We start from the raw sequence: 19,963 nt of genomic DNA, 5'->3' as shown, positions 1-19,963 counted from the left end.
GAACTGAATTTAAATTCGGGCGAATGTTTCGCAGTGTAAACGGTATCCTATAAATTTTCAAAATTCTCATCTCAGTATGAAAAGCAATCATCGTATTGTCTAAAAAATGGTTTCAAATATATAAATCAACATGAAACGAATTAGCTTTGAGCATGAGAAGTACTTTAGTAAAATCTCAATAAGATGTGGAAGATTGATCCATGTCCTGTCGGGTGCAAACATGGATTGAATGCCATCACATATAACATAACATGAAATATAATTTTGTATTTTAGTTTTTCGCTACAATATTCGACTATTTCCTAAAAAATTGTCACGTTCAAAGCAATCAAATAAATTCAGGCGGAAGATTTAGAACAAACATTTTGATTTTCATTTCGGTTTTTCACTTCGGGTATTAATGACATCCATCTTTGCTCTCAGGATTTCTTCGCTCAGGCCGAAATTCAGACTTCCCAAAAAAACTTATCAGAAAACTTCCCACGAATGAGTAATAAGGTAAGTTTATGTAAATAGAACATCATCCAGTAATATTTTTACTTTGTAACGTACTCACCATAAGTGTCTTTTTTAACAAAAAATACTGAGGTCACTTGATAGGAGTAAGCTTTTCGGACGATTTTTATCTGGCTCAAGGTTCATGGAAAAATTGTTTCTCGAGAAGTAAATGCAACTATTTATATTATGGACAGCATGGTGCTGAGATCCGCGGCCTAACAGCCTTGTGGAACGGAGGAAACAGGCCGACGCTCTGTGATATTACTGCGACGGTGTACGCCGGGGAGCTACTGGTGATCGTTGGGCCCGTTGGCTCTGGCAAGGTAAATGTAGGAGTAATTGGATGAGCCAAGCATATGGTCAATTTAGTAAACTTTCAGAATTGCATTAGAGTATTTGAATTCATTTCAGTGATGCGACCGAGACGGTGCATTACAAATTATTGTTTACAGATTTTGTCACTTACGATACCAACAGTTATATTTAAAAAATTTACCTTATGATCTTAACAGAAAATTATGTTACACAAACATCTGCAATATTTTTCGAAAATATTTTTCGTCGCATCCTATAGCATCGTGTAGGAAGGTTCATCTCCATTTCATCGTTATTGGAATAAAACTTTGAAACTTGCTAAATTAATTCTCACTTGCCTAATTGTGCAAAGATGTGTAGACACAGAGCAAATCCAGCAGACAAAAATCGAAATGAGGCTGATTAAAATCTCTTAAAACAAATGCAAATATTATTCCACGAGTACAGAGTTCCCTCTTGCACTCATTGCTGGGAGAGCTGACGGAGCTGCATGGCAGCGTTGACGTCTCCGGCAAGATCGCTTATGCCGCTCAAGAACCCTGGCTTTTCTCTGACTCCGTCAGGCAAAATATCCTTTTTGGGGAAAAATACAATCCTCAAAAATACGCTGAAATCTTACGAGGTACGGTAACAGTGTAGACTCCAAATATATCCTACGAATTGCATTTAGATACGTATATTTTTCACTGCGACTCACTCTTATTGATGACTGTGTCATTTAAGTTTTATTTTTATTCCTTGTCCGAGAGAAAAGGATCATATTTATTCTGATACTACTGTTTATTTTGTAATCTTTTGTGTGATCTTCAATGGGAGATAATTTTTTATGACTAATCATTTTTAGCGCCATTATTACTACGAAGAGGTGCAGCTGTGTTCAAGAAATTTAATTTCTAAATTAGCCATAGAGATAGTGAATAAAGTAAACTAGCAATCACATTTTGATGGATTTTGAGGCGTTAGCACATATTAAACTGCTTCCGAGCTGGCAATGTGAAAATGAACATAACACATGCATAAGTCGCACGATACTTATGAAAAAATTCAATGTCTTGCAAAGTTCACTTATATTCAAATATTTAAAGCCAGTTGATATTTATCAATCCTGATCAAGTTTATCATAATTAAACGAATTATGGGAATAACTCCTAAACTTCAATGAGAGTGTTATCTGACGCAACACCAACAGTTTGCGGCCTAGATGCAGATCTCAAGCAGCTGGCCGATGGCGACCTAACATTCGTTGGAGAGCGCGGCACAACACTCAGCGGTGGTCAGAAAGCGCGCATCAGCTTAGCACGGTACGTAATTTTCATGTAGAATTGGAGTCAAACTCGAACAGACCATACTCATCTGCATCTAGAACATTTCTAATAAACGGATAAACTTGATAACATCAATTCTAATTGGCGGTGAAGTTACAATGCTGTGTGAGGTGAAACTGGATGACTGTTGTGAGGAAGTTAATTTAAACTGGTTGCACTAAAACGCACTTTTCTTTTCTGGCAAAGAGCGCTGTACCAGGATGGCGATGTTGTGTTGCTGGACGATCCGTTGAGCGCGGTAGACGCGGCTGTGGGCAAGCAGCTGTTCGACCTCTGCATCCGCGGATACCTGCGTCGTAAAGCTGTCATCCTCGTCACCCACCAGCTGCAGTACATCAGCGCCGCCCACAACATCCTCGTGATGCTGCTCGAGGTGAGACGGAGCCCACCAGCTGCAGTACATCAGCGCCGCCCACAACATCCTCGTGCTGCTCGAGGTGAGACAAAATCAGAGAGTAACAAAAACGTACATACATTCACCGTTGAGTTATATAAAAGGGTTTACAGCGCTTCAAACATCGTTAAGCCATTGAGTGCATGTTTGTTTCATCTCTAGGCACATTCATCATGAAATATCAAGAATAAAGTTAATTATTATTTCAAGTTGACTTGACACATCTATGCTTGCTATTTACTCAATAGTCTATTTGAATTTTTTATTAAAAATTTTCACGTATTTCTAAAGTATTGCATGCATCAGAAAAAATATTATATAAAAGTTATGCGGCAACCTTACCTTATAGAATTATATCGTTAAAATACAATTCGCTACGTATTTTATGGGCATTGTGAAGGGACATAAGGATGGGTTTGAGATGTTTCTGTATACACAGGGAAAATGTGCGTTTTTTGGTACATACAAACAACTGAGGAACAGTAACATCGGGATCGAGATGATGCTCGACGCTGACGATCAATCGACGCCGCTAAGTCACGCACCTTCTACAGTGTCATCATTTCTTCCACCTGTCAATTGCTTGAAGAAAGGTACGCATGAAAGATTAAACTAATTTGTTCTACTTGCGACAATAATTTTAGTGATATAAATTACTAGTCATGAAGGCCAAGAATAGCATTTCAGCAGTTAATTTCTGGATTTAGATATTTAATAATTATTTTGCGTTTTTATTGTCATCGTTAAAGTTCGGTGAACGTAGTACTTAATGTGGCCAATGCCTACGACAGGGTTTAGCACACCAGAACTTATTATTGCCAAATAAACATTTAAAGTTCCATCTGTTCTGTACGAAAATGCTTGCAGATCATCTAACTGACATAATATCATACTATTTAACCGACAGATTAGGCAATTACGTGCAGTTGCTCTCAATGCTAACTACACCCTGTTGTCCTTTAAAGGATTGCCTCCACTCATAATCTATACAGCCTTTATTCCCCACGACATCCCGGCCATCACCATTACCCTACATTGAATACCTAGCATTTGCAGCTGACATAGCGCAACTAACTACATTTTGATACCCGAGCACCTACGAGCGCTACTATGAAACACGTCTTAACACAGAAAGCGCGTTTGAAAACGAATGGCTAACAAAATCCGGCACGTCTAAGTCTAAAATCATCCCCCGTCAGTATCCAAAAATTTCTGATTATTCATAGACGATAACCAGTGCACATAAGTGAACAAGTTAAAATTTTTTAAAAATAAAATTTTACGTTCAGATCTTAGCTGAAAGCCAGAAACCCGAAGCTCCAACAAACTTTACAAAAAATAAAATAAATCTCAGATCTCAGCCAACATAAACTTACCCTACCAGTATATCACCACAATCGCTACCATCACTCTCACTGTGATGATAATATCATCATTTGATGATGATAGTATCGTCGTTTTCGGCAGATTATCCCTCGTACACGCTATCCTACAGACTCTATAAAAAAATATCTTAAACCCAATCAAAAATAACATTACAATTAATATTTTTATTCCACCTCCCTTCTTTCATCTGTGACTAATCATAATCAGTAACAAACAAAAACATCGAAACGACGGCCAATGATACACCCTAACTTCAGTTTTGGTAATAAGCGCTTACTGTACGCCCTACAGGTGCAGTTTAATTGTTATATGGCTGAATAGAAAACTTCTGAGCAAAAATTTGTTTTAACATAACATAACATAGGATAGTGATGTCGGCGCTGAAGAATGGGCCTTATGTGGCCTGTCGCCGATTCCTGTACTTGTCGTGACTTGTCCACATGAGATCTAAATACATGTCCTTTGACCGGATCTTTCCAAACTGACGATAGTTTGAAGTGGCTACAAGACTTCCACCGGGTTCGATATGGTGCTAGGCATTTCGAGTCTGAACATATATTTTCCCTAGCTTTATCTACCTTAAGATAATAATTAGCTATCATTAATTTTTTGCTGGTATGAAAATTTCAAGATGGGGGTCAACAGCGACTTTGCTTGCAGGCCTGTCGAATGCTTCTCAGTATGGCAGCGTGACGAGTCCTGGCAGCACAGACAAAACCAAGTGGAATGTTTCTCGTAAAGGCTCTCGGAAGTTTTCGGAAAGTTACCAGGTGATCCATATTTAGATAGAGAATATAAATAGACGGTTCCTTGATGGATGAAAATTTAAATTTATGAACCATCTCTTAAGAGAATAATCTTCCCTATTCTAATAGTTCAGGCAGATCATTAGTTTTAATGAAATGTCAAATATTTATCCTAATTTTTCAGAGGATTATCCAAGAAGAAGCTGTGGTTAAATTTGAATCTTGCTGCCTTTCCATGTATGATTTAGCTACCTAAATGAGCAAAAGTAACGTGCGGAAATCAAGTAAAACGGAATCTAAACAGAACTTATAACAATCTCAAGGCAAACTCAAGCCCAATTATTTCATATATTGAAATACTTGAAACAGTATAAATGCAACCAAATTCGATTGTCGTGTGCTGGGTCTCGATTTCCCGTTCGCCGAATTATTTAAACGGTAATTTACCATCTAACGGACCTTTTTATCAAGATTTTCATTGACATTTACGATAAACATTGTAATCCCTGTAATGCCAAAATGGTTTCATTGTCTCGCGTGCATATGTACTCAATGGAAAAAAGTGCACTTCATTTGTTGCATTTTATTAGGAGAACTGATGATTATGTACTTGATTCACTAATTCACAACGATGTTGTCTGCAATGTTTATTCAATGGTATATTACAACCGGTCTAGTGTGGTAAAAAATTTGTGATTGCTTTTTATTGTTATCAAAATTTGCATTCGTATTGTAGACCTGTCATCCTGCAACACCTACTGAAACAACGCGTACAGTTGTTTAATACAATGTTCTACGTGTTGAATACAATGTGCTGGAGTACAATGTGCTACGGGTACGGCTAAATTAATTCTAAGCTAGTGAAGTTGATCGATCAGCATTGAGACACTCGATCTGGAGTCACTGAACTAAAGATCGCTAGTACAAACTACTGCTAAATTCATATTTGTTAGGAATTAACCAAGCGTTAAATTTAAAGTTCATCAACTTATATTTTTTGCTTACAAGATATTATATATAATAAAAATGTTCAGCTGTATATCAAAATAATCATTAACTTACATGTTGATATATCGAACGCATATAAAACAAATCAATGCAAGGTTTTGCAGCTGCATTATATAAGATCCATCCCCTTAAGGGAAGATTGTGTTCACGTAAACACAAAGGCATCAAGTGTAACAGGATATAGTACTTAGATGCTAATATATCTCTGATATTTTTGAAGTAAAAGGATTACCATGCACATTCGCGGTTATAAGATCAAGTCTCACAGGATTTGACTGAACAAAAATCGACAGTAAATGCCACAAATTCTTGTAGAAATTAACGTGTTGAATATCCCGTGGTTGATTATCGTATTTTGATTATCCCAATTCAACCATGGATTATCCGACGCAGGGACGACGCCAAAGTTTTGTTGAAGCGCTGCGCGTCATTCCGCGACCGGAGGAGCAGCGTGCGGGAGGCTCCGTCTCGTCTGCTGTGTACCTGCAATACTTCCTCAGAGGAGGATCCTGGGCATGCATCCTGCTACTTATCTCATTAAACATCGTCACTCAATTGGCGTTCTCTGGATCAGACTTTTGGCTCGCGCTATGGTGAGCCATCGATTATTAAAAATCGAATTATTTATCCTATTTCACTGGTTATATTTCCGGGACTAATTTAATAACCTCCTAAATTCAATGCCATGTTTGTTTATTGGTTTGTGCTCTGAATACTCTAATGCTTCTTAACTAATGTTATTGCGATATTCTATGTGAACTATTTATTTCATAAGGTCTGTGCGTGTTTGTAGATCACATCTGATTGTGTTTTGAGTTACTTATATAATTATTAACTTTCCGCGGAATCACAATCTGCGGAAACGCACGTGAAAAATTCAGCTTTTCGATAAAATTTCCCTGTACAGCTATTTTTGCCAACCATTTTCATGAAATTAGCTGTCGTAAACCTAAATCAACCATCCACAGCTTTTCATTATTTTTGATTTGCCAAAATCTTTGGAGCATTTCAAATCGTTTGACTCGCTCTATATAAGAGGCTGTTAGGAGGACGGTATCTATCAGCGGTATCTCTTTCCTTGCGGGATATTTTCCCTGTCATTATGCATAACTTTTTGAACTGGCCTTTCAACGCCACGAATTTTTCGTTAGAACTCGAATGAAATTCATAACCCGACACAAAATATGTTAAAGCCAAGTATTTAGTTCATTTAGGCATTGCTCAACGAAAATTTGATTACGACAAGTAATTACGTGGAATATTGAACACATAAAATAAATAACAATCGTCCAATCGAAATATTTCACCTGGCAAAAGAAGGTAATATAGAAATAAGCACTCCCATAATTTCTTTTGCTTGAATCCCACGAAATTCAGCTCCTAAAATCTGGAGTTAGCCATCAGTTTCCCAAATGAGTCTTTGTGAAAAATTATGTTCTGCATTGTTCTCAACTGTGCGAAAATTGTGCAGTTTTGAAAACAATAATAATTTTGAAAAACAATAATTCACAAGCAAGCTGTAAGCGCTATCGTTTGATATAGAAATATATTTGGAAATTTTTACGAACTCCACTTGGTAATTAGTCGCTTTGATTAATACGGGTGACGTCTATGGGAATTATGACCAAAGTTGTACGTTATAAGGTTTGATGGCGTAAAGCCATTAGAGGAACGATGGTAACGTAACACGAATATTCGTGTTCAATTGTCTGTGATGAACCTACTTTTATGAGAGCACAAATGTTTAATTTATAAAAACTTTTTGAGTTCAGGACCAACAAAATTCAAGAGGAAACGAGCCGGGACAAAATGAAGGTCCTGAACGTGGCGAACGAAACAGGAGAAAGTTTAGAAAATGTCGACACGTTTACGTCAATGAATTTTGTAAACATATACGGCGGTGAGTACGTAGTTTGTTAACTTTGAGATAAACCGACATATAATTTATTTCTTGTCATTTTTACGTGAATATGTATGGATTTTCTAGCTTATCGAGCAAACGCTAGGACAATTACTCCAGTATAATTGTATTATGCACTCGTCACAAAACATATAATAATGTAGAATTACTTAACAAGTCATGTTTGCTGAGCAGCACTTGTGGGTGGCGTGCTCATTCTGTCTCTGGGACGGACAGTGTTATTCTTCATGATGTGCTGTGTGTCGTCACGACGCCTACATGACAACATGTTTCAAGCGGTCATGCGCGCGCCCATGAGATACTTCGATACTCATCCTATTGGTATCTGTATTTAATACAACTGCATCAGTCTCAACATGTAGTTAACAATGTTTAATACTTTGCGTCTCGCATAGCGATAGAAAATAATTCTTTACGAACTAAAAAATTTTTGTATTATGTATTCTAGTAAAATATAAATTACTCGAATCTGTTTCGGGTCTTCATCCTATAAAGAAAAAGATCGAGACAAAATTCACCAGACAACTGATTGATCACAGTTTTTCACATGGGTAACAACAAAGTTTGTAGCAGTATCAGTAGTTATTCAGCAGTGAGCTTTTACTTCACCGCACATTTGAATTAGTTTCTCTTGAGAAATTCATTATTATCAGCATTTAGTTATTCAAATTGACCTTCCCTCATAACTAAATGCAGAGAAAATGCGCATCAAGGCGCATCTATGCATCAAGGCGCTCTGCGGCGATATATAGTTGCCTATATATGGAGATTCTTAACTATGAATCGGTCCAATAACTCCCCTCATGTATAAGATACAAGTCTGAAATTTGGAATGCTATCTCGACTAATGTTTTTAAATTTGCAGACATTAAGATAAATTATGTAAACTTTTTCTTTCAACTGTTATCCGGAAGGATAAAATTTTACACCCGATGTTCGTAAAGCGTGCGAATTTTCTACCATTTACTTGATGTACGCAGGTTTATCTATGTAACGAATTCAAATGATGGCTATATAATGTATAATATATATTATATAGCTATATAATATTTTCATCGTCATGTTTCAATACCAGCTTTCACGTTGATATTACAGGCGAGGTGCTGAACTGCTTCTCCAAGGACATGGGGCAAATTGACGACCTGCTGCCAATGTGCTTGTGGGATTTTTTGACAGTGAGTTTCTTTCATAATAATTTAATGAGGACCAAAGTCAAAATACCTGATTTTAGCTCTGCATTGCAATTTATAAATTCACCTCATCTCTTGCTACTCATTTTTGATAAGGCTAAATCTCAATAGTCAGGAATGGATTCGAAGTCTCAAAATTATAAATACCCTCTACTCAGTCTATCTACTGACCAAACAAGACTAGAATTATATAATAAACGAAATTACTTCAAGCCACTCATATGGCTTAAACTTTTTTTAAAGTCTTCGTATCAGAGAGACTTAAGTATTAAAAAGAGCACGATATTTATTGAAGCACACAATCATACATAAAGAAGAAACCCCGAATGCACGACCTGAAGTCAATTTACTTCTGAGACAAAAAAAAAACACGATTGAATAATTTTGTCATACGATATAAGACAAATGGAAAAGAGCACAATTCACAATTTCCTGTCACATGTTGAGGTAACTTCAATTCTGTTTAACACCTACAGCACAATTTTCTGGAAGTGAATTCACAATTTTAGAACACAATTTTGGAAATCTGTAACTAAAAATTTTAAAAGTGATGGATCGATGGTGGATCTGGTAGATTATAAGTGGAGTATTGATGATTTGTCGAGTCTAACGCCAGACATTGAAACACCGGAGAACGTAGAGGATGACCATGATCAAGACGAGTACGTGTAGCGACTCTTGGGCAGAAGCCAAAGCGGCACCAGAATTTTGTAAAAGCAGGTTATTTCAAACTTTAATATCAAAAGGGAAACCTGCATTTGTTTATTATGCTTGAGTTGAAATATTACAATCGGACTGGAACTTTACGGTTTTTCCGATCTGCTAATCGTACAATGATTCTTAGGTTAAGATAAATGGCACCATCACAGGCGTGGATTTTATAACCTCTTCTTCGTAACGTGGAGCTTGTTCAATGAGTGCCCCACTAGCTGGATTGCACGGCAATATTGGGTAGATATTTTAAGGGTATGCGTTTGGATCAACAAAACGTTTAAAGAAGTTTTATCATGTTCGATATGGATGTGAATAAAAATTTGATATTTGAATTCATTTGTATATATATGACAGAGGAGAAATTTGCTCATGCTTACTCAAAATAGATAGTACGAGGCAATAGTGATGTGTATATCGTCAGTTTAAAGGAAGTACTTTTAACCGTTTACTCAGATAAATCCCAGTATTTAGTCACTTCACACTTCATGTGATTGAAAGTTTTCCTCATATTTTTGTTGAAATTTGAGAGAAATTTTAAAACGTACAATTTACCATAGCCATAAATCCTGTGTTTATGTACATATCTTTTACCAAGAAAAGACACAATATTTCTGTCGCTTTAATATCGCAGCATGAGAGCTATAATTGTTTAGGATTTGGTTAGTTACATAATAGATTATGTGGTTATAACCAGCGCGCGCATCGGTGTGAAAATCATTTGCATGCAAAAGGGCCCCAAAAATTTACATATAAATTACATAGTGAAAAAATTCTCGATTTCCAATAAGAAGCGAAATAATTAACATCACAACTATTAAGTTACATAAGTGGCTGTTCACAAAATTACCTAATATATCTAATAAATTTTTCACTTTGTCCAACGCTCGAGAAAGACTATATAGTCTCTCGCGCGTCTCAGTGGTGTAAAAGTGACTCTCTCTTAAGTGCGAGAAGAAGGTCATTATTGTAATTAATGCATGTTATTGTTGTGTGCACTGTTAAACCCATTAGTAGTTTTGCGAATGCAAGTTTCATCCTTGTGATCTTATGAATGTAACTGGTTTTTCGTTGATATTCAGAAAATTTTAGCTTCTTGCTGACGGAAATATATTGACAAAATTCTTGAAGGACCATTAATGCTTCCGATTTTATTTTAATTTGGGAGTGCCTCCTGCAGGTTAGTGGGATGATTAATTAAACTTAAATAACGACACGAAACATATACAGTATCAATGTCCGTCTTTCTCGCCAGATCTCATTGAACACGGTGGGAATTATTGCGATGATTGCGTTCATCAACCCCTACATGCTCATCCCAACCGTCGTATTAAGTGTCGTCCTCAGCTTCTTGCGACTCCTTTATTTACGCTCCGCACGGGACATCAAGAGACTTGAAGCAATTAGTGAGACTTCAGCCTGGTTTTGATAAAAAATCTTTCTATATAAATCATTTTTTTCCTCTGATCTACTTATTCGTACTTCAATTTTAACACAATATTATATATCCAACCCATTTCTCTTTGCTTATAATATAATCCTTTTCCGGTTCTAAATAAAATTAATTTTACTTTTAAAAATATAAACGAGAATCACTCATTCTGTTTCTGCTCTTAAGTTACAGCGGTTAATTGGTGATGGCCCTGATGATGATCCACCGAATTTTGATATTTAAGACTCTAAGTGAAGCCTGTTGATACATTGCTAAAGGACATCCATGGCAGCCGATATCAGCTCGCTCACACATAACTTAATTTACATTCAGGCTGTTTTTAATCAATTGGAAATTTTTTTCTTCCTTTTTATGTTTCGTTGAATATTACGTTACGAATACAAAAATTTGCCGTCTCTTTTTAATGAAAATGCACTCATTCTTATCAATAAATCCAACTGGTCACATATGATGTCACATGCCTACTTTATTAGCGCTTTTCTATAATATAGTAAGAATTTATTTCTAAACGAAAACTCGAACTGAGGCTGGGGTTATAAATTCCAAACTCTAAACCTATAGTAACAACCGTCAGTATAGATCACAGAAGTGCTCAACGAGACAGAAGTTTAAATGGGACAAACGACTGCTTGTTATCACTAAACATTCATTATTATTGTTACATCATGCCTGGAATGATAATTATTGAGGATAAACTGTAGCTAAAAAATATCAATGAGAATTTTGCCGCAGCGCACAGTTTGCCAATTTTTTTGTCAACTGACAAATAAATTATGCCTAGTCCTTTAACCAGTTTTTTGTCAACTGACAAAAGGAATTTTTCCGCAGCGCGCAGCCCAGTGTTCACACACCTGGGCACATCACTGGATGGCTTGACCACAATCAGGGCCTCCCGCACCCAGCGCTCCTTCATCAAAGGCTTCGATGACATTCAGGTGTGATTGCGGGATATCAACGACTGCGAAGCTTTACATGTATATATTTTGACTCTATAATCATGATAATAAACTGAAGATTTCAACATTTAAATAGATAAGACTCAATATTGATCAACGCCGATTATAAAATATAGAATAATGAAGCATTTAACTTGCTAAAAAAGCACACTAAATCGAGGTAGAAGTAAGTTCGATCCTGAAACTAGCTACACGTTGCTGTCACGAAGACCACCCAAATTAGATCGAATTAATGGAGCGTTGCGTCGCCCCTCGAGCTCAAATTTGAGGCAAACGACTGGATCAGTTAACAAAATTTTCATCAATCGATATAGACTGGGAAAGCAACATTTAGCTATTGAACGTAAAACTTGATGGGCTCTCATGTGGCCACAACACAACGGGTTACATTTGTGTAGTTTACCCAATCGGGATGAGTAAGCATTGCTTCAAGTTCAAAATTACAAATTTCATACTTTCATCGTTTATAATCAGATTCGATGCATTTATTAATACATTTTTTTTTATATTTAACCTTATGAATTGTTGAAACGAATCTAACAAATTCCTCGCTGCAAGTAGCAATGATTGACAGTAATGACAAGAAAATATTTGGGATGTGCAGGATTTACACACGTCTTCGTGGTCAACGAGTGCAGCGACGACGCAATGGTACGGACTGGCGCTTGATGGCCTCTCGTCCTTCTTCGTCGCTTGCGTCATCATCACATGTCTCGCTGATCAAAGTTAGTGTGTGGAGCAATTATGATTAATTTCTTTGCAGATTATGTTCTAAATTAAAGAAATCTTCTAAATCTATATGAATAAAGTGGACAAAAGAAATACTTGTCCTTTTAATAATTTTAACGAAGATGCGACTTCGTGAGCAAATCTTATGAAACGAAGAATGCACGCTCTCTGTATCCCGACGTTTCGTTCTTTGATTATACGAGTATTCATATTCATTTGCTTAGTTATTTTAAGATGTTACATATTTTTGGTGTTATAGAGCGGGATGAAAAGTGTAACGGTAATGATGATTAAGAAGTGAAGGAGGTAGTGAGGTGAATTTTTATTTATCTTAATGTTGCCAACTGCTTACGGAAAACTTGAATTGGCACCTCTAGTGAAGGTATTTTGGTAGCTGCAGCTGAATACGTTATGCAAACTATCACTCGATGCTGGTGTACCTTATTGATCACTGGTATGGCACATACCCGACAAAAAAGTCTTATCAATAGTTCCTAGTAACACGTACTTGCGGTTGGTAACTGCAAAATCCAGGTTGGAAGTTCCAACACAGCACAAAGAGAGTTGAATTACATTCAACTATAACATGGGAACAAGAGCTTTATTTTTATTTTTCTATTGATCTTTACTGCGACAAACAGGCCACCGCAGTGGTGATGTTGGACTGGCCATCTACTGCGCACTGATGCTCACCAACACCCTTCAGTGGGGCGTTCGGCAGTCAGCCGAGGTGGAGAACCAAATGACCTCTGTGGAGCGGGTAATGGCGCTTAGTGAACTGCAGCCAGAGGCCTCACTGATCATGGATGAAGGTAGATTATAAAGTGGAGCAAAAGTCTTCAGAGAGAGGGTGATGGAGTTTGACGATGACGAATTATAAACAGAGGTGCTACTGTGATAAACTTAATCCAGTACTTGACATGGTTCAGCAGCTGAGTCCGACCGAGCTAGAAAAATTATCATGGGCGTTAATTTACCTGCTTCTTTCCTGAGTAAAAAGCCCAATCTTGAATTAATGGTGGTCGCAGTTCACTTAAAGAGACTTTCTCTTTGCGACCTTAAGGACTCATTGCTTTCAAATTATAAAAAAATCCTGCAGTGAGGAATTTTTGTTATCTATTTGCGGTAAGTAAAATTTTTATTAGCGCACTATTTATTAAATACCTGGAATGAGCCAATAAGCCGAGTCTCGTGGGCAAAGTCTGTTACATAAGTTAATAAAGTGTATCATGCAAGTCGAAAATTGTGCGTATAACAAAAATTAATAATAATGAGAGAATAGAACATGTTTGTAATTTATTTATTAATTCTTAGTAAGGGAACGCATATATGACCAACTTAATTGAAGAAACACTTATATTCTAGATAGGTTGACAATATTTTCTATTATTCTCTTGAAATATTGGATGCTATGTTGCAAACTTCTCTAAAGCGCTCATCTTTACAATTTTTATCATTATATTGTGAAATTTCCTATCAAAATTTGATCTTGCTTTCAGACCAAAACATACAGCCAGGGTGGCCAAGCACTGGAGAGATTGAGTTCAGGAACGTGAGCCTTCGCTACGAGGAGCAGCAGCCGCTGGTGCTGAAGAACGTCTCATTCCATATAACTCAAGGGGAAAAAGTACGTCATCTCTACGTATCTTGTGAATAAATTTTAAATGAGAATGTCAGCTCGGGATTACATATCACGTGCTACTTTAAAATTTCATTTACAAATTTATTCATTGTCCCCGACAACATTATATAAGCTACTCCAATGTTTACTTTCAATCCACATTATATAATGTGTTAATTTAATGAAATCGTCAACCATCACGATTACTGTGACGTGGGCTCATTTACATTGTGACGACATAAATTTATTTTCACTTGAATTTAGTTTAATAATCCCAAATGTCAGCTAATCTACATTTTTCAGTTACCTGAAATAGCATTTGAGTTTAGCATCATCCATTGCTTCGTAATTTTACTTAAAACCAACAGTTCATAACCAATCGCAAGTGCCTCGTTCAAAACTAAAGAGTCTCGTATTCTAAACTTAATTGCCCTTTTCAAATCCTCCTGGTGACGCTCGGACGTCAAAATAACCGGCGATGTTTATTTCAGATCGGCATCGTGGGCCGTACAGGGGCGGGTAAGTCATCGCTCATGTCGTGCTTGTTGCGCTTGACGGAACCCACCGGACAGATCAACATCGACGGCGTGGACATCGGCAAGCTCGGACTGCACACTCTCCGCAAGAACATTTCCATCATCCCTCAAGTGGGACATTTGGGAATTGCCAGGATTTTTTCGTTGTTGTAATAGGTTTTCGATAGAAGAATATTAGTTAATGTATAATCTTCGTTGTTTTCACAATCAGTAAAAGTATTATTTTAGTCTTTAGCTTGATATGTAAATTTTATTTCGTGGAAAATAAATGTCTTTTTATTCCAACCATTCCTCAAATTTCTCATATCTTCCTAAATTTCCATCATTACGGTCATGACTTCGATTACTCAGTTCAAAAAATAACACGATTGATAAAATTTAATAATGATAATTTAGAGACTGTTGCTTATAGACGAATATTTTTATTTCAGGACCCAGTTCTATTCAATGGCTCTCTTCGTATGAACTTGGACCCGTTCAACAAGCATGCAGATGAGCAACTGTGGAATGCACTTCACGATGTATGGTGATCGAGTCGAGTTATTTGTTCTTTGTTCAACTAACTTCGGCATTTGAAATGCAACATAGGTTTTATTGCAGAACTATCGCTTCCGAAACGCTCTCTGTTTAAAAGTTTCCTGATATCATTATATACATTTATTCACAATGATCAATGGTGGTATTTAGTGTATTTACTTATATCTAGTGACAATCAAACATATTTTAAGATGCCACCCTAACTTCCAGTGTGAAGGTCATGTTTCCCAAAAAAACGATTGCTTTACGAATTAATAAAAAAAATGTCAATTTGGTAATATTAGAACTGCACCATAAATTCCATGTCATTCTACTATTCGCTTAAGTGCTTGTGGTTAATTTTCTAAGTTCAGGATATCTAATAAGTCTCTAAAAATTAGAAGCAGTGCTCAAGATCGTTCTATATTTTTCAAGAACCTCAAGTTTAACTACTATATTTATGCATAACTTTTATTTAATGTGTGAAGGTGCAAATGAAGGAGGCGGTGCGGGCGAGCCCCGACGGTCTGGATCACACTGTGGAGGAGGGCGGCAGCAACCTGAGTGCGGGGCAGCGGCAGCTAGTGTGCCAAGTTTAATTACTATATTTATGCATAACTTTTATTTGACGTGTGAAGGTGCAAATGAAGGAGGCGGTGCGGGCGAGCCCCGACGGCCTGGATCACACTGTGGAGGAGGGCGGCAGCAACCTGAGTGCGGGGCAGCGGCAGCTCGTGTGTCTGGCTAGAGCCATCCTCTCGCACAACCGCATCCTGCTCATCGATGAGGCAACCGCCAACGTAGATTCCATGTAGGTTTAGTGGCACTCAGAGATGGTATAGGAATAGTCGCCTCAGAGTTCCACTAGCTATGAAGATTTGGCCCAGCCTCTTAAGACGATGATTTTAGGCATAGGAAAATCATGACAGCTATGTGAGGCTCGAATCTGAAACTCCCACCTCACAAGTATCAAAATGAAATTGAAAAATATTTTTTCAACAATATCTCTATGTTTCGTTGTTGAGAACTAAAAATTGCGTCATCTGACACTGTTCCGCTAGCGGACGATTGGAGGAATAAATGCGGACGATTGTGTTTATTTCACGATTTCATCAAGGAATTGAGGCACTGAAATAGCAGATCAGTAGTTTTAGTCCTTATCGTCGTGCCATTGAGACGGGCTTAATTTGGCTGCAGGTGCAGAAGACATATTTTTTCTGGGATGTCTCTTATAAAAACATATGGATTTATTCTCTGAAATCATCTTATTCATGAGCTTTCTCATTCAATGTTTGCTTCGTTTTCACGGCAAACAATTTCCATATTTAGTAAGAAAAAGTTTACACTTTAATGCAGCATATAACTCCTCGTCATGTCTATAACAATGTTTTGGAATACTCTTTTGAGAGGCGTAAATCTCAAGTTTATTATTATTTTATTTGTTTATTCTAAATTTTGCGCTTCACTGTGTATTTAATTCCGAAGTTTGTATTGTTTCATCTTCAAGATGAGTCACTACAAATACAATTCAGCATCTGTTCTAATTAAATATTCAATTGGAGAGATTTATTTTGATAAAATTTGGTTTAATTTTTTTTTGTCAAATTCTTTTCTTTGGTTTGCTTACCGGCGTGAAAAATCATTCGTTTAAATGAAGCCCTGGTATCGAACACAAAAAGTTCTCCTGTAAGGGAACCTTAACTAACAATTACCGTTTGTTAACAAACTAACTCAAAAGCTTGACAAAATTTATTTCAGTATAACTTTTAATTGTAGTAATTGGGTATCGAAAGTTGACACTCAAACAGGGTGTGTTCAATTAACTGAACCTTACGTGCAGCATTCATAAATGTTCGTATTTGTCATAGATGCATGTTACGAATATTACTCTTTCATTCATTCATTCAATTCCTTTTTTTACACTTTTTCGGCATGAATTTCATAAAATATGGCTGGCAAGTGCTTGCCGCCTGAAGCCGTGCTTATCACTTTCACTGCGATAGAAAATTTTTCAGATCTATAGTGATGAATGCCTCATGATTCATATAGAAAGCTTCAAAAGATAGGGTTTTGTTTAGAGATGCCACGCAATGTCAGAGATGCCACGCACTGTCGAAGATTGTTTGAGAATGTATATTGTATTCAATACTCGCGTATTGTATTTAGTGAGCTGTTTCTCTTTGATCGCTTTGGCATGATTCCAAATCATTGTGACTAAAAACTTCGATATTATGCAGGGCCGACGAGCTGATTCAGCGTACAATCCGCGAGAAGTTTGAGCAATGCACGGTGCTGACAGTGGCCCACAGACTCCACACTGTCATGGACAGCACAAGAGTGATGGTGCTTAGTGACGGAGAAGTCAAGGTAAGATATCAAACGTATAGATCAGAGGGTAAACCTTCGACGTAACATTAACGCTTCAAAACGTTGTTTGGAGCGCCTTCGTATATTAAACGACAGCCTCAAAATGAATCCCAAGATAGTTTAGGACAGGAGATAACCAAAGGTTGCCAGCAGATATCTCTCCTAGTTTGTTTTTTCATATCGCGTTTATACTAGAAGGAGAAATTCTTAAATATTTACGAAAGCTAATTACATAAGTAACCTTCTTTCTGAATTAATAATTTTCAAGAAATACTTAGGATGATGCTATAGGTTTACTACAAGTACATCTTACGATAAGGTAAATGACACTATAACACTGAAAATACCGTGCACTTTATATCGGACAAGTGTGCAATCTAGAAAAATATTCTTTTTTTCCAGATTGCTCACTTGTCCTGTATTGAGTGCGAATTGTTAAGGAGGGGAAATTTTCATCCTGAAAATAATGCATGTGTGCGTTGTTTGTCCACTCATCACAATTATGAAGCTGCTGAGCAGTCTACTCAACAGAGATCACTCACACTGAAATGAGATCAAAAAAACTTATGTTACTATGAATGTCCAAAAATTTGCAAATAGCCCATGAATATCTGCTGAGTCTACAGAGCTCACCAACTCAACAAAGATGTGCCATGTAAAGTTCGTTACATATATTGTCTGCCTATGCTCAATAATGATCATAGATACTTTGTGATTCTTAAGTTCATTAACCTTCTCTTTCAACAGACCAATATAGTCCTACTTAATGCAGGATTCTTCAGTCGGCTGTCATTCCCGATACTTAATTGCTTCTTCTGTACGAATATTGAATGAAACTTGGAATTTATTTCTTTTACATTTGTATTCTTCTAAACATTGGAATATTTTTAGAAGTTAACTCCATGCTTTATCTCGTTTCCTGCCCTAACTCACAGAGTACTGACTCGGTTAAAAACTATATTGCTTACTTAGGACATCTTCAAGTTCAATTTTCATTTGTACTTACGATCAGAATTTGTGAAAATCAGTTGTTTCAAAATTAACATTTTTGTACGAAACGCACAAAATACTTATCAAGTTCTTAAAAGACGAAGTAATCTATGACTTTTCGTTTATCATGATTTATCTAAAGCGCGAAAGTTTGTAAAGAAATCAACATACGATTCTCTGATTCTCATTTTAATTTGCCAAATTGCTGTTATTACTTTATTTCTGGCTTTATTCAAGCTAACAAATTTTCCAGCATAAAACTGAATTTTTTGTGAATAAATAATTGCAGATGATATCTATACCATTAAATTTAATAATCAGAATGATATTGCTCAACTGTACCTAAGCTTTCATCTAGTCACGTCCGGAAGCAACAATTCACATAAGATCTTTACCACGACAGGAGCATTAAATATTTTTTATATCAATATCGATAACATTAAACTTTGATAATAAGAACGATGTTACTCAACTGTACCTAAGCTTTCATCTCGTCATGTCCGGAAGCAACAATTCCCATAAGATCTTTACCACTCAAGGAGCCTTACATATTTTTTATATCGATATCGATAACATTAAATTTTGATAATCAGAATGATATTGTTCAACTGTACCTAAGCTTTAATCTCGTCATGTCTGGAAGCAACAATTCACAGAAGATCTTTACCACTCAAGGAGCTGGACGCCCCGCACTCGCTGCTGCAGGACCGCGCCTCGCTCTTCTCGCGCCTCGTGTGCCAGGCCGACGACGCCACCGCGGAGCGCTTGCACAACATCGCAAGAGAGGCGTACAACAAACGCAATATTTTCACTACGCATTTCTGATTCGCCCATTATTTGTATGAAAATTATATCTATTTAAAATTATGTTTCTGAAAATTATAACCAACCGAGTAAGTGGTTTTTCTCCGTTGACAGTAAACTCGTTGAATTATAGGAATTAATATAATTTGCAATGGAAATTAAATTTTAATCACTTAGATAATGCATAATTACAAAGTTCCACAAAGTGGATTTATGCTTAATGATCTGTTTGGAGCCTAAAACCTCCGACCTATCGAATAATCGTGTTGAAAAAGCAGAAAGTATATTCCCCTTGGCACATGCTAACTAACATCTGAAAAAATTCCTATTCTCGTATAAATAATAATAATAAATATTTTTATATTTTCGCTATTTCAAGGTCAAGCGTTTATGTTAAAGCACCCAAGGTCAAGCGTTCAAGCATTCAAGGGCGATTTTCACGCCGCACAATTGTTTATGTATTGAAATAAGGCGTGAATACATGAGGGCTGATGCAT

The 19,963-nt window shown here is 36.8% G+C and overlaps 1 protein-coding gene across 1 annotated transcript in view; it reads left to right on the top strand.

Annotated features, from left to right (window-relative positions):
* The window catches only part of LOC108679040 (ATP-binding cassette sub-family C member 4), a 28,134-nt gene extending 8,647 nt beyond the window's left edge, over positions 1–19,487 (top strand). Inside the window, exons 6-27 of the mRNA XM_047879606.1 lie at positions 424–498; positions 693–821; positions 1,261–1,435; positions 2,003–2,114; positions 2,325–2,499; positions 2,531–2,575; positions 2,972–3,125; positions 4,579–4,688; positions 6,066–6,265; positions 7,445–7,572; positions 7,768–7,914; positions 8,689–8,768; positions 10,750–10,900; positions 11,776–11,882; positions 12,508–12,628; positions 13,274–13,444; positions 14,132–14,259; positions 14,745–14,900; positions 15,221–15,310; positions 15,944–16,116; positions 17,543–17,672; positions 19,338–19,487. Coding sequence (XP_047735562.1) covers positions 424–498; positions 693–821; positions 1,261–1,435; positions 2,003–2,114; positions 2,325–2,499; positions 2,531–2,575; positions 2,972–3,125; positions 4,579–4,688; positions 6,066–6,265; positions 7,445–7,572; positions 7,768–7,914; positions 8,689–8,768; positions 10,750–10,900; positions 11,776–11,882; positions 12,508–12,628; positions 13,274–13,444; positions 14,132–14,259; positions 14,745–14,900; positions 15,221–15,310; positions 15,944–16,116; positions 17,543–17,672; positions 19,338–19,487 — 2,907 coding nt within the window. The remainder of the gene's footprint in view (positions 1–423; positions 499–692; positions 822–1,260; positions 1,436–2,002; positions 2,115–2,324; positions 2,500–2,530; positions 2,576–2,971; positions 3,126–4,578; positions 4,689–6,065; positions 6,266–7,444; positions 7,573–7,767; positions 7,915–8,688; positions 8,769–10,749; positions 10,901–11,775; positions 11,883–12,507; positions 12,629–13,273; positions 13,445–14,131; positions 14,260–14,744; positions 14,901–15,220; positions 15,311–15,943; positions 16,117–17,542; positions 17,673–19,337) is intronic.
* Positions 19,488–19,963: the final 476 nt, after the last annotated feature.

This window comes from Hyalella azteca, unplaced genomic scaffold (assembly GCF_000764305.2).
Source record: "Hyalella azteca isolate HAZT.00-mixed unplaced genomic scaffold, Hazt_2.0.2 contig3397, whole genome shotgun sequence".
NCBI classification, from domain to species: Eukaryota; Metazoa; Arthropoda; class Malacostraca; order Amphipoda; family Hyalellidae; genus Hyalella; species Hyalella azteca.
Note: the sequence above shows the minus strand (reverse complement) of the source record. Positions and strands in the feature narration are given on the sequence as shown.